At 35.7% G+C, this 14365-nt stretch overlaps 1 protein-coding gene and 1 long non-coding RNA gene across 3 annotated transcripts; both read right to left on the minus strand.

The window, feature by feature from the left end:
• Window positions 1-7369: 7369 nt before the first annotated feature.
• Window positions 7370-10178, minus strand: LOC145569408 (uncharacterized). Its single transcript, XM_081628753.1, has 7 exons — window positions 9949-10178; window positions 9768-9857; window positions 9484-9638; window positions 8378-8498; window positions 8047-8166; window positions 7815-7885; window positions 7370-7724 (listed from the first exon to the last, which is right to left on the minus strand). Exons 1-7 carry the CDS (start codon window positions 10054-10056, stop codon window positions 7493-7495), a joined length of 897 nt encoding a protein of 298 aa, XP_081484879.1. The 5' UTR covers window positions 10057-10178; the 3' UTR covers window positions 7370-7492.
• A 1144-nt stretch (window positions 10179-11322) lies between these two features.
• On the minus strand, window positions 11323-13408 carry LOC145569409 (uncharacterized). 2 transcript variants are annotated; one of them, XR_014096108.1, is made up of 2 exons: window positions 13199-13408; window positions 11323-11943 (listed from the first exon to the last, which is right to left on the minus strand). It is a non-coding gene; the product is annotated as an uncharacterized LOC145569409 (long non-coding RNA). The 2 variants fall into 2 exon arrangements; XR_014096109.1 differs by having other exon boundaries at window positions 11323-11946.
• Between the last annotated feature and the right edge of the window lie 957 nt (window positions 13409-14365).

Consider the following 14365-nt stretch of genomic DNA (forward strand, 5'->3'; position numbering starts at 1 on the left):
ATTTTTTTAGAAATTTTGGCATATTGTTGGCCTTGATATTATCACTTTTGTGAAAAATTGGTGGAATGGGCGAGTTAATTTAGCAGAAGCTAATAAAACTTGTATTGTGTTAATTCCCAAAAAGTGATGATCTAAAAAGAATGACAGAATTTAGGCCGATTAGTTGCTATAATGTCCTATATAAAATAATATCAAAAATAATGGCTAACAAAATAAATCCATTCCTGAATGATATTATATCCGTCAATCAAAGTGCTTTTGTTCCAGGAAGACTTATAACCGACAATGCTTTAATTGCTTTCGAAATCTTTCATTACATGAAGCGAAGGGATGAAGGTAAAGATGGGTCGGTAGCTCTGAAGCTCGATATAAGTAAAGCAAACGACAGAGTTGAATGGGGTTTTCCGGAACGGGTGATGTATAAATTGGGTTTCAATGAAAATTGGGTTCAACGAATCCTGGATTGTCGGGCAAGTGTGTCCTTTTCTTTCAAAATAAATGGGAGTATGTCAGGGTCAATGATCCCGACCCGGGGGTTTCGGCAAAGTGATCCTATTTCTCCTTATTTATTTCTATTATGTGCTGACGCTTTTTCTACTCTGTTATCCCATGCTGCAAGGGAGAGGCAAATCAGTGGGGTGAAAATTTGCAATGGGGCTCCTAGAGTATCACATTTGTTCTTCGCTGATGATAGTATTTTATTTACAAAAGCTAGTTTCAGGGAATGCTCAAAAATTGCTGAAATCATCAGTACTTATGAACGAGCATCAGGTCAGAAAGTTAATCTTAGCAAGACAGAAGTGGCTTTCGGTAAATGTGTGTCTGTTTCTAGAAGAGCGGAAATTATTGAAACTTTAGAGTACGAGAGGTAGAGAAACATGAGAAGTATTTGGGATACTGACTATTATTGGGAAGTCAAAAAAAGCTATCTTTGCGGTATTGAAGGAGAGAATATGGAAAAAATTAAATGGGTGGAAGGAGCGGTTATTGTCGAGACCGGGTAAGGAAGTACTCATTGAGGGTGTGGCTCAAGCTATACCGACGTACATGATGAGTATTTTTAAAATCCCGGATGGCTTAATTGATGAAATTTATAATCTTCCATGCCACTTTTGGTGGGGCTCAAGAGAAAATGCGAAAAAACTACATTGGCAGAGCTGGGAAAAACTATGCACTCCAAAATCAAGGGGCGGATTAGGCTTTCGTGACCTTAAGTGTTTCAACCAAGCTTTGCTAGCGAAGCAGAGTTGGCGTCTACTCAGGGGTGACGGATCAATGCTATATACCATTCTTAAGGCGAGATATTTCAAGCATTCGATAGTGGTTGAGGCAAATAGGGGTCATGACCCCAATTACTCTTGGAGGAGTATTTGGGGAGCAAAATCTTTACTCCGTGACGGACTTGTATGGTGTGTGGCGATGGAACTAGTGTAAAAGTATGGTCTGATCCGTGGATTGTGAAGGGCGGAAAGGTTGTGTACCCAACTCAAGTTGCTGACAGTGATATGGAGATGAGGGTCGATGATTTAATGGATGCCTACAATAATGGATGGGACCGTGAGCAAATAAGTTCCCTGTTCTCAAATGAGGTATATGCCACTATCCTTGCGATGCCACTATCTCGTAGAATGCCACATGATGAACTATATTGGAAGCAAACAAAGAATGGAATTTTTACTGTCAAGTCGGCATATTGGCTGCCAATGTCAGGGGATACTGTGGAGAACAATAATGCGGAGACGGTGAATGAAGTACTCTGGCATTCTGTTTGGAGATTAGAAGGCCCTCCGAAATTACGCCATTTTATTTGGAGTGCTTGTAAAGGGAATTTGGCCGTCAAATCGATCGACTTATGTATCGACACATCACCGATAACCCAGCTTGTCCGATTTGTGGTGAACCTGTGGAATCCATTTTATACACTTTATTTGAGTGTGAAGCAGCAAAGACTATTTGGCAGTATAGTGAATGGCATAGTTGTGTTCAGGCTGCACCCGTGACCTCTTTCCTGGATCGTTGGTTATGGTTGGTTGAGCATAAGAGTACAAAAGAGCTTCGTGGGATTGCTACTCTAACGTGGGCGTCGTGGAGGTGTCGCAATGTTATATTCCATGACGATGTGAGACCTGATTTTGTTAGTGTAGTAGGGGGTTTTATGCGAATGGTTGAAGAATATTGCAGCTATGCTCACAAAGTTTTCCATCCCTCACAAATCAACACATCAACACGGGGTTCATCCTGGACATGCCAACCTATAGGGTATGTGAAGGCCAATACGGATGCTCATGTCGTAGAGGGAAGCAAAGCAAGTGTGGGTGTGGTAATTAGGGATGAATGTGGCATTATCCTTGCTGCTGCAACGAAGGTGCTGCCGACTACTACTGTTGAGTATGCTGAAGCTACTGTTGTGCTCTTTGGGCTGCAGATTTCACGAAGGCTTGGATATAATCGCATTCTTGTGGAGTCAAATGCTTGTAATGTCATTCATGGGATTAAAAGCTCTGGTGGTGGGTATTCTCTGATTCACCGAATTTACGAAGATATAAGGCAAGATAGCTTTCTTTTTGAGTTATGTAACTTTTCTCATGTTAGACGAGCTTGTAATACGGTCGCTCATCTAGTTGCTAGATAGGAGACTAATAGTCATTTAGAATATGTTTGTACTGGTGGATTCCCCCATAGTATTGGCGGAACTTGATTTGATTTAATAAATGCTCGCTCTATCTTCTCTCAAAAAAAAATATATATAAGGAGAACAAAAAAATTAAAAAACAAATAGAAGAGAAAATTTACCATCACAATGTGACAAGTGTCATGTCAATATTTACTTTTAGTATAATTTTATAGATACGTTTTACAATAGCAAGTAAATTATATCAAAATTCTCCTGGTACATTACTACATTCTAATGCTTGTTTCACTAACTTGTACTAGTGTTTTTTTTTTCTTTTTTTAAAAAAAAAAATATCTACACTGATTAGCACCGTTAATTCCTTGTACGGTGTTTCACCATTAATGGAGTAGTTACTAATCGCAACGGAAGAGTTGAATGAAGGTAGGGAAAAATGGGGGGAAAGGGCAAAATCGAGGAAGAACGGGGAAAGGGAGAGGAAAAAAAAAAGGTCATTAAAGTAACTTTTTTTGGCCGGAAAATTTTGATCGACGCTGGAGTTCAGTCAACGGACCCTCCTCACAACCCAATGTTCATATAAGGACCTTTTGTGCCACCTTTTTCATAAAAGCACCTTCCTCACAAGGCTGATCACTTAAAAGAGTCTTCCTCGCAAATTTTCCTAAACAATAATAAAAAACTATAATATATATATATATATAGAAAAATAATAATAATAATATAAACATAAATTAATAAAATTATTTAAATAGTATATCCATTTTAAAAGTTGTTCAAAAAAAAATTTAAAAAATTATGGACGGCCCGATGTCCGGCACGGCACGCCAGGCACGTGGGCCGTGTCGTGCCGTGGATTGGGGTGTGCTAAATGGTGGCCCGGCACGGCACGCCAAGATTGTAATCCCCCGTATTTTTTTAAAAATACTTTATAAATGAAATTTTATTTTATTTATAATATTTATTTGTTATTTTCCGTAATTTAATTTCAAAAGTTTCAAATTATTAATCTGGGTCGAAAATTATTTGAACAAATTATTTTATGCACCTTTATTCTACAATTTATGTCCAATCAAACAAGCCTAACCCATGTGTTTATTTAATTGACCCATTATTTTCATCAAGCCTAATTCTACCCAACAATTCTCTCCTATAAATGCACCATGAACCCCCAAAAATTTCCCACACAAAAAGGTTAGTCTTATTTTCTCCTTTGTTTCATTAATTTGTGTAATTATAATTATTGTTTTATGGGTTTTAATTTTATTGTTTGAAATTAATTTACTTAGTATCAAATTGTATTTTGATGATTAAACTTTATAATTTCAGATTTTGTAAATTTTATAACCTATGGTTTTTAATTGTTGAAAATCATGATTTTAGGGTTTTTATGAACAATTGATTTAGAGCTTTTATAGTAATGATGTTTTGAAATTTTGGTGATTATAATTAATGATTAGTTTAACTAAATTCCAGATTATTTTGAACACGTAAATTCGTTTTTTAATTTTTTAGATTTTCGCTCGTTAATATTAATCCCGGTCAGGTTCTAAACTCATCCGATTTTGATAAAAAAAAAAAAGTAGTGTTTTCCATGTGGAAACAACGTTTTAAGAAAGACTCACTACCTATGGTAATGAGCACCACCCTCTCGTGGCCAAATTCAGCCTCTAAATATGATTTTCGGGCAGTTTTTGGTTTTTAACGAAGTTTTTTTAAAATTTTATCCTTGAGTTTGATTAATAAAATTAATTATGTTTAAAGTTAATTGAGCATAAATATATGTTTTTATTGAAGTTTTAAGTGTTGGAAATAGTTTCTAAGTACTACTTTTGATGTTTTATAAAGAGGGTTTAATCACCCATTAAAAAGGGAGATTTTTAGGGGTTTTTATATAATTTTCAGATTTTTATTAGACTTTGAACTTGTTGTAATTTCATGTATAAGAGTGTATTTTAAGGTTTTTATGAAGAAAAATTTAAAGAACTATATATAAGCCTTTAATTTTAACAAAAGGGAAGGTCTTAAAGTGTTGTTTGATTTGGATTTTGAAGGTTTTAAAGTAAGTTAGTATTGCTGTAAATTTGATTGATTGGGTATTGATTGAGATGTTATTATTTGGCTTAGGAGAGGAGTTTATTGAAGGTGATTTCTAGTTAGTAAAGTGGCATACCAATTCGTTTGCTCAAGGTACGTACAAGTTACGAAACCTTTCTTTTAGGTGCATGTTTAAGGACGACGGATCGAGAACTTAGTATCATGTATAGGGATGACTGAGTTAAATTGTTTGGTTATACATTGTGAATTTCGTATGACGTGCACTATTTTATATTGCAAGTATTATTTGTGCTCTAATTATGCAAGGTGCGCTTAGAGGCAAAGGTATATGATTGGTGTAATGATTAATTTATTACTCATTCATGATTATGCAAGCAGGATGAGTAAAGGAAGAATTTAAGTCTTCTAAGACGAGGTTGAGGTTTTGAGGTGCCTTATGCACTCAAGGTGTTTATACACCGAGGTAGTAAAGGAATAAATAATAAATGTTGCTTGCCACTAATAAATCAAGAATTGAAATTGAAAAGTTGTTTTACTTGATTGAATTGATATTGGATTGATTGTATTGTTATGCATATGAGTCATCACCAAGTCTAAACCTGTAAATCACGTAAAGTGCAAGATGGATGAGCAATAAAACTCTGGATTGGTGCACTTCTGGAGTAATGACAATCAGGGGTTGGGGTACATAGGGTATTAGCCGTGTACTTTTCTCGAGGCCGTCTGATCTACGAGTCTCTTATTTCAAATATTTTTCAAAACTAGGAGTTAGGTGAGATCTCATACTAACTACGGTCACGGAGTCGCGTCCGTGGTCGTTGGATGTTTATTGATGTTTCCGAAAGGAGGCATGGGGTTTTTCTTTTATTGATGTTCCAAATGGAGCATGGGTTGGACAACCTTGTCTATTGCGTAATCCAATGAATAAAAATAATGATTTACCTATTATTAATTAATGGAGTCTTAGTAATATAAATAATTGAGTCGTGTGTTGAGTCTATAATTTAATGATGCATGATGATTGATTATTAGTAGCATGTTATGGATTTCTTAATTTATTTTGCAGCTTGTATGTACTCAGCTTTGCTGATTGCGTGCTTTGTGTGTCTTTCTTTGGTCATGGCCTTCGCCTTTCAATGACCCTGTGACGATCCAATTTTTACACTTGTAATATTGGGGAGCAGAATTATCACAGGTTCTTACACATGCAGCATTCATCAGGGTTGTGGGATCTTGTGGGATCTTGAGTAGAGAGTTGGTTGTTTGCATTTTATTTCTTTTGCAAGTTTAAATTTATTTTAATTCGATTTTATTCGACACTATTTCTTTTGGGTTTGAATTTATTTGAACACTGAATTTAATCACTTACTACTTTTATTGGGTTTTGAATAAGGGCCTTAATGGTTCCAAGTTGTATGACTTAATTTGGTTTCATTCGTTGGTTTTGAAACTTATTTATAACTGATTTAGTTTTTCCGCTGCTATTTTCTGATAAAGCCTTAACGTTTGAACACGTGGCGGTAGCACGCCAGTAATTCTCTTGAATATTGTTCATGGTCCTCAGAGGTTTAAAGAGAGGATTATTGGGGTGTTACACTAGGAGTTAGGTGAGATCTCATACTAGCTACGGTCACGGAATCGCGCCCGTGGTCGTTGGATGTTTTATTGATGTTTCCGAAAGGAGGCATGGGGTTTTCTTTTATTGATGTTCCAAATGGAGCATGGGTTGGACAATCTTGTCTATTGCTTAATCTAATGAATAATAATGATGAGTTAACTACTTTTAACTAGCGAAGTCTTAGTAAATTGATAGTTGAGTCATGTGTCGAGTCTACAAATTAATGATGTGTGATGATTGATTGTTAGTAGCATGCTAGGGTTTTCTTATTGTGTTTCGCAGCTTGTATGTACTCAGCTTTGCTGATTGTGTGCCTTGTATGTCTTTCTTTAGTCATGGCCTTCGCCTTTCAATGAACCTGTGACGATCCAATTTTTACACTTGTAATATTGCGGAGCAGATTAACCACATGTTCTTACACATGCAGCATCCGTATCTAGGTGGTGCGATCTTGAGTGGAGTGTTGGTTGCTTTTCTTATTTTTATTGTTATTTACTTTTGAAGTCATCTAAACTCAATTTTTCTTTCATACTACCTCTATTGATTTGAATTTTAAAAAAAAAGGGCCTTAATGGTTCCAGGTTGTAAGATTTAATTTGGATATTGGTTTTGAAACTTATTTAAAACTGTTTTAGTTTTTCCGCTGCTAATTCCTGATATAGTTTTAACGTTTGAACACGTGGCAGTAGCACACCAGTAATTCTCTTGAATATTGTTCAGGGTCCTCACAGGTTTAAAGAGAGAATTATTGGGGTGCTACAAAGATGCAGGCACGACACAGCACAGCACGAGGCACCGGCCATGACGGCACAGCACGGCACGTTGCCCACCTCTGATAATCAATTTGCGGAACAATAACTTCGTCTTTTTCCATGTATTATAGATTTTCTACTCTCCATTTGCTTCAAAGAACTCAAGCAAGATTGAGGAGAAAAGCCAAAAGAATTACTCGGCAAACAAGAGAAACTGTGATTCTAAAAATTCCAAACCACTCATGCCACATTAACACATAATCACATATACAGTAAAGTTGGCCTGGATTCACAAAAATAAAAATTTAAAAAAAAAAGAAAGAAATGCTGCACATATGATATCAAAGTTTAGGATTTGAAACCTTGATGAAGAAGCATAAGCTGTGGCAGTTTGAACAACAGAAGGTGGTCATCGTTGAAGGGCATAAAGAGAACTCAATCAATGTCAACTTCTTCTGGCTTGACAAAGAACTCTATGTAAGCTATCCTGCTAGGTGGCTGATAACCTGCAGAATCTATGTGTGAGTGTGCTGATCTTGCCATGGAAACCAAATGCTGAATTTTTAGTATTCCTCCTCTCCCAACAGTAACTTTGCTTCCACGGTTATCTTTGACAACACTGCTTGGTATATTTGAAGTTGTTGCCCGCAGAAATTTATACTTGTACCTGTTATCAATATTAACAATCAACATCGAATCATAGAATGAAATGGAATCAAAATATTTAGTAAGTAATTGAAAGGACATTAATATGTACCGATGAGACACTTCCCGATCACAGCTAAAAGCAGCCAAAAGGTCAGTATTTACGTAATACATGAAGTCTATCTGCAAAATAAACAATTAAACCTGTCACCATAACTGATCAAAATCACAAACTTCTCACCCTTCACAGTACTGGAAAAAGTACATCTGTGTGAAGGAGAAAGACAAAGGCTTATACACATAAAGATCAAACAAGCTGAGTAGTCAGCACCATTTAACCTTACCTGTAGATCACCATGACCTTCACCTCTAAAGGTTACAGAAGGAGGAGTAGGCTGTACAGTAATTTTAATGCTTGAGCCGGGCCATTCCAGATCATCAATGGCTTCTTTCAGAGCTGCAGACTAAAAATGCACTGAGGTTAGAATATATATGTGTGCCTTCTAAGAAGAATCTAACATATCCAGAAACATATGCCTTCTCACAGATACTCTGTAATTTTTAGTTATTTTAAAGTCTTATACCTGATTTAAAGACTGTTATATGTTATTTTATAGCAGTGTATTGTATAAACTAATATCGTATCTTCACCATGGATCAGTTTCAAGAAGTTACCTTCACTGTGAAGCTTAAAGGGGTGGTACCCAAAGGTTCAAAATTGTAGTCCCACAATATAGTATCTGGGATTCTTGTTCTGATCTCAGCATAAATGCACGCATCCAGTGAATCAACAGACCTAATAAGAAAAAAAAAAACAACATAAAAATCAAGCAATGAAACAATTTGATAGTTTAGATATCCAGCACTCTTTCTTTTTTTCCTTTTTTTAAATAAATTATCAAGCAATCTTTGGGAACTTTAAAAGTTAATCAGCAAAAATCAACCATGAGAAAGCATTGCAATCAGTTTCTCATCAACAAAGTCTTTTTGTTTCACATAGCAACAGCTCAATAAAGTTCCTAGTTTTTCTGTTTCGTCCAAACCACAACCTATGTAACTCCGCATCAGGACACGGCCACACATATCATTACTCGTTAGATCACCACTGTGCAGAACCAAGAGCCAAACCCAGCTAATTATTTCTTCAATCTATGTTCATTCTGATTTGAGGCACTAAATTCTAATATCCTATGGGTAAAGGTAGAGTAACAAGGACTACAACTATCAGGCGTAAATGTACTACCTTTGTAAAGCAAAAAATCATTGTCGAAATCTACTTAGGTTTCCCATCAAAACCTATCTCCCACCAATTCCATAGAAAGACATCACGATCCTGTACCCCAATCACCAATGCCATCAACCACACTTCTATAATTCAGGATCTTCCTAAGCATCCACGAGCATTAAGCAGGAACAGGACAATCCCAGCAGGAAAGCCTTTTGAAATTACCATTTTGGCAACAAGAATGAAAAGAATCAACCGCGTGTTCCCTTAAACCTCCATCCCAATGTGACATATCCTATAGACTTTTCACAACCTCCAACAAACATATATGGCAACTCAAGTTATCTCACTACATAGAAAGATTTCACAATCACGCTTAAAAAAACTACTCCGAAATTCACTGCATTTTACTGAAACATTTCGTTATAGCATTATCACTATATACTAAGCTTATGCAAATTTTAATGTCATACATGTCAGAATAGTTGACAAATACAGCGCTACAAAAAGAAAATATATCATAATTAACTACATCAAAGCAAATAAGGACAATTACTTGAGTAGAAGCTGCATATCAGGGCCTGGATACCGAAGCTCAATCGTGCTCGAGTGTCCCGGAACCGAGAATGTATTCAAGCAATCAACCAAAAGCCCCAAACTCACCCCGAATCGAGGCCGTGCTTCAGCAGTATACTCATAATTCACAAACAACTGCCAAAAAAAAAAAAAAAAACCCAATCAAATCAAAACTACAACAAAATTAGGTCATACACTCAGAAATTCACAATCTTAATTCTTAGCTAATAGTCTGATAGCATAGATTAAAGTTGAAATGAAAACCTCTTTTTGAAGATAGACCTTGGCTTGAAGACAACCAGTCTCTTCAACGATCAAAATGACGCCATGTTCCGATAATTCCACCACCGCATCCTGGAGTTAAGAAGAATGAAAATCGAGATCAAACGAAACCCTAATTTCGTTGGGAAAATTTGGAGAGAGAGAGTAATGTTAGAAGAAAGACCTGATGGCGTTTCCAGCGAACCGAGGTGAGCGCATCGACAAAGCCTTGAACATTGTCAAGTTGACACACAAAATCTGGTAGTGTGGCATCCATTGACGCCGAACTCATCTCTCTCTCTGCTCTTTGATTTTCAGAAAAGTGGAGCTTTGCAGTTTTCACACTTGTTCTCTTTCCCGCCAAAATAACAGCAGCTGAGGTTTTTTATTTGTCAATTCAGCATTTCAGCTGGGAATGGCAATCCAGTTCGTATCCGACCCTACTACGCACCGATGCGAGGTAAAAAATCTGCTCCGACTTCGACTCCGTTAAAATAATCTGACTTTGAGTCAGAGGAGGGTCGGAGTCGGATCCTACAAAAAATCCGAGAAAAATATCCGACTCCGACAAACGTCCGACTCTGACGAATTATCCGACTCCGACTCCAATAGATAGTGGATTTTTGTGTGGGTCATGGTGGCATTGGGTGTGGGTTGTAAAGACCCAAATGGTTCAATATCTCAAAATATATTGAATAACGAAATAAAATCTCAAAGTCGGGTCGGATCAGAGCCAGAGGTCGGATAATGAAGTCGAAATCGGAATTGGAGTCTCGAAGTCAGATGTCGGAGTTGGAGTTGGAGTTGGATTTAGCCTCCGACTTCCTGTCAGGTCGGAGTCGGATTTAGCATAATCCGCTCCGAATCCGACCCGTTGCCATCTCTAATTTCAGCCCTCCTTTAGCCCTGGGTTTTGCCCATCTTGAAAACTACTTGTATTTGTCGAGATTTTATATTTGTGCTTGGTTAGATGAAATTGTGGTGGTTTTAATTCTACTTGTGCCAATCTTTTTATGTTAATGATTTTTTAAAAAAGTTCATATGAATTTAAAACTTTTTATAGTTAATTTGTCATTTGTAGATTTGTCCCGATTTTATTGATAATCTATCTCTATAATAAAAAAAATCTAACAGAATCTCATTATGGTTAATTCATAAACTCGAAATATTTGATGTAGCTATTGAGATGGATAAAGCAAAACATTTTGGTGGTTTTTTACACAACATTTTTAATTTAAGGAAAATGTATAATACTTGAAAAATTCAGTATGAAAGTACAAGGGGATCGACTTAATAGTCAAAGTTGCTACACGGACAATCTGGAGCAGAAGTTGAATACAGTATTACACAAGTTCTAGTAACCTTGAACCACAAAATCAACTTATAAAGATGACATTTATGGAATTTTGAACTAAAATTTGTTGCTATGGAGTACAATATGGCTGCTCTGCTACTGTATACAAAACCTGCAAAACCATTAACAATATGACTTACTGCAAAACTTTGTTAATAACTATAATTGGATCAACTGTGGCATAATTAACTGTGGAGTAAATAATTGGATCAACATCAACACAATTCAATTTGCTGACTGCCGATTGCCATTTTCTAATAAAGCATCAGTATATAGAAAAGAAAAGCCGCCTATAAATACCCAACCCTAAGGGGTCATCCACTCCATCAGTGATCACAATTACATTTTTTTTTCTTTTTTGAAGATATTGCAACTTCAATTGCATGTATACAATATAATTTTGGAATAAATAGCACAAACCAAGGACTAACTAGTGCGTATAACACTATCAAATAATTTCCGATTAATGCAAAATTCACACTACCAGTTTACTGTCGTTCATCAGAATAATTTCAATTTTCCTTTGGTGAAGGTTCCTTTGCTGTGGTTCTCGAGACACAACGCTCTCTCTGTTCCCAGTAAACCAGAACATGATTCACCTGAACTCATTGTGACTGCAAAATAAAGGTATACAGTGCACAGTACGACCAAAAGAACAAGAGCTACTAGAAGGAAGCGGTGACGCTGGATGAGCGTAGTGAAGCTTATGTCATGCGAAAACTTTTTATGAGGCGAAGACGAAGCAAAAGCTCCCTGAGTTCGTCTATGAGGAGAAGATATGACATTATCAAGAGCCATGGTCGATGTACCAACGTCTTGTTCAGACTGCTAAAGCATAACAATATATGTTCAGTCAGGTTTATTCAGAAACAGACTTATACAATACACCCATGAAACACAAAGGATTCAATTCTTCATGATAATCTAAGATGCTGAAACACGGCAAAGTCCAGTAGATTCGCATAAAAATGTCAAGATAATAAGCAGCAGACAAGTAGAATGCAGCATTCAAGTAATTCATAATTAAATTAGTAAACATGATTATGAACTGATGATGCTTCACAAAACTGAAATCTATTTCAGGGGAAGAAAGAGCAGCAACCTTACCATGGACTAGATGACCAAATTTAGAGACACAGTACCTAAATGGCAATACTAAGCTCATCATCTTAGCCTACCAGCTACTTTCTTACCTCATTCCCCAGCATCCCTCAACTCACCCAGTGTCAAAGGAAACACGGCACCAGCAAATTTTGGTATCCAGAAGCCATAGGCACAAAAGCATGAACGCACGGAGAATTCATTGAACCTATAATGGTATATTGGTGTCCAAGAATTTGTATCTTCATTAAATACAACACAAACTTCTAACCATCAAGCTCGGGTGCAACAAGGAACAGTGTTGCTTCCATGATTTAATACAGTGGAAATGACAATTCCCCCCACCTACCTTCAACATTCAACACCATTTCAACACGAAAAAAGGACACAGAACATTAACTAACACAGCTTCCCCAAATAAGCTTCAATAATCCTAACTTCCAAACAATCCCGGTCCAAATTCTAGTAAATATAAGCTTTCGCTCTCTCCGGCTATAATTGTCACACCACTAGTTCAAATTACACCATCAAAGCAGTGATGGCGTTTGATGGCGAAATTCAAATGGAAGGAAAACTAACTATACCCTCAAATTTTCTGGGATATCACGCAAAAATAATCAGTCGATTCAGCTCAACAAATTCCAGAAATTCAATTCAAATAAAAAATTCTTAAATATCACAAAAAAAAAAAAAAAAAAAAAAAAAAAAAAAACCCTCCTCCACACACAGATCATCTACGTACCAAATAACAAATCCATCAAATAATCATCACATTGCAATACAATAATCTGTTAACAAAAACAGTAAATGAAGATAAAATTAACAAGAAATTACAAGGAATTCAAACGATTTAAGTAGCACATATATAAACATAATTCACATCAATCCAATGAAAACAAGCAGAATTAAAGAGGGAAAAAAAAAAAGAGGGTTTTCGACAATTCCAAAATCAAGAGGAGAAAGAAAAGGGAAGTGATACCTCTTTAATTAGGGGAGAGAATGAAATTGGAGAAACACAGAAAAGCCAGACAGCAGTGCGATGCAGAGAGAGTGTAAATGAAAAGCGAAAGCGTCGGAAATTGAGGCGAAGGAGGAGAGAGAAAGTTGGGAAAGTGAGGTTTGTTAGAGTGAGGATGAAGAAAATTGGGCGAGTTACCAATTGCCAAATTAACACTTAGATCCAGATCTAGTGTCAGTGTGTCACCATTATTTTGTCTCCACATTTCTGTTTTTATACTACTTTATGCCATTTAAACTCATTTGTTGATAAATTGACAAATAATTAAGGATTATATAATTTTTCAAAAATAAAATAAAATTATATAGAGTCATTTTTAGATAAATTATTAAATTGACAAATAATTAAGGATTACAAATATGTTTGATAACATATTTTATGTGTATAATGACAAGTTGATAAAAATTTATGACACTTTAAAGGATTAGAATTGCTAATATAGTACAAATATTTAGGTAGAAAAAGTCATCGAGATTACTATGTTAGTGTTACAGGGATTACTCGATTAGTGTTACAGGGGTTTCTATGTCAGTGTTTTATGAGTTACTCGGCCAGTGTTATAGGATTACTTAGTTTTTTATAAGAGATCACATGATGTGACCGACCACATGTAAATATATGTTTGAGATAAGTACTTGAAAATTATCTACTCCGCACATGATGTCATTTAAACCGCTAGTTTTAACAATCAACTCACATACAAAAAAAATAAATAATGAATCTTATTAGCGCCAGTTCCTCATTAGTTTCGGAAACTATCTTTTCAATTTCAATTACACCGTAGCTTATCTTCATTTTTTTAGTTCTTTTAACTATGGTTGCCAATCATTAGGAATTAGGATCAATGGCTATTTGTAAGTTGTATAAGATTGATGATTTTGTTAATTATGTTTGTTTTTTTTGTTTTTTTTTAAATAAAAAAAAAATTGTTACGATGAAAAGGAAAATTTGTCAATTATTATCACTGTAGTACTAGGGGATTCTATTGTTAAATAAATTCAATAATTAAATATGTTGGGAATTGTTACCTTTAAATAGAACTACCATTATTGTTAATACTAATGTGTTGATTGTGATTTCGACCGAAGTGACATCACAATAATTATTTAATGATTACAAGTTTTTTTT

This window comes from Chenopodium album, chromosome 11 (genome assembly GCF_948465745.1).
Source record: "Chenopodium album chromosome 11, dcCheAlbu1.1, whole genome shotgun sequence".
Lineage (NCBI taxonomy): Eukaryota > Viridiplantae > Streptophyta > Magnoliopsida > Caryophyllales > Amaranthaceae > Chenopodium > Chenopodium album.

What these genes read in the sequence shown, in the direction of transcription:
- LOC145569408 (XM_081628753.1), bottom strand. Translation starts at nt 10,056, where the DNA reads ATGAGTTCGGCGTCAATGGATGCCACACTACCAGATTTTGTGTGTCAA. An exon ending in CTTTAAGCTTCACAGTGAAG is followed by an intron (nt 8,167 to 8,377) that starts GTAACTTCTTGA and finishes GTGCATTTTTAG; the next exon opens with TCTGCAGCTCTGAAAGAAGC. An exon ending in AAGGTCATGGTGATCTACAG is followed by an intron (nt 7,886 to 8,046) that starts GTAAGGTTAAAT and finishes TTTATTTTGCAG; the next exon opens with ATAGACTTCATGTATTACGT.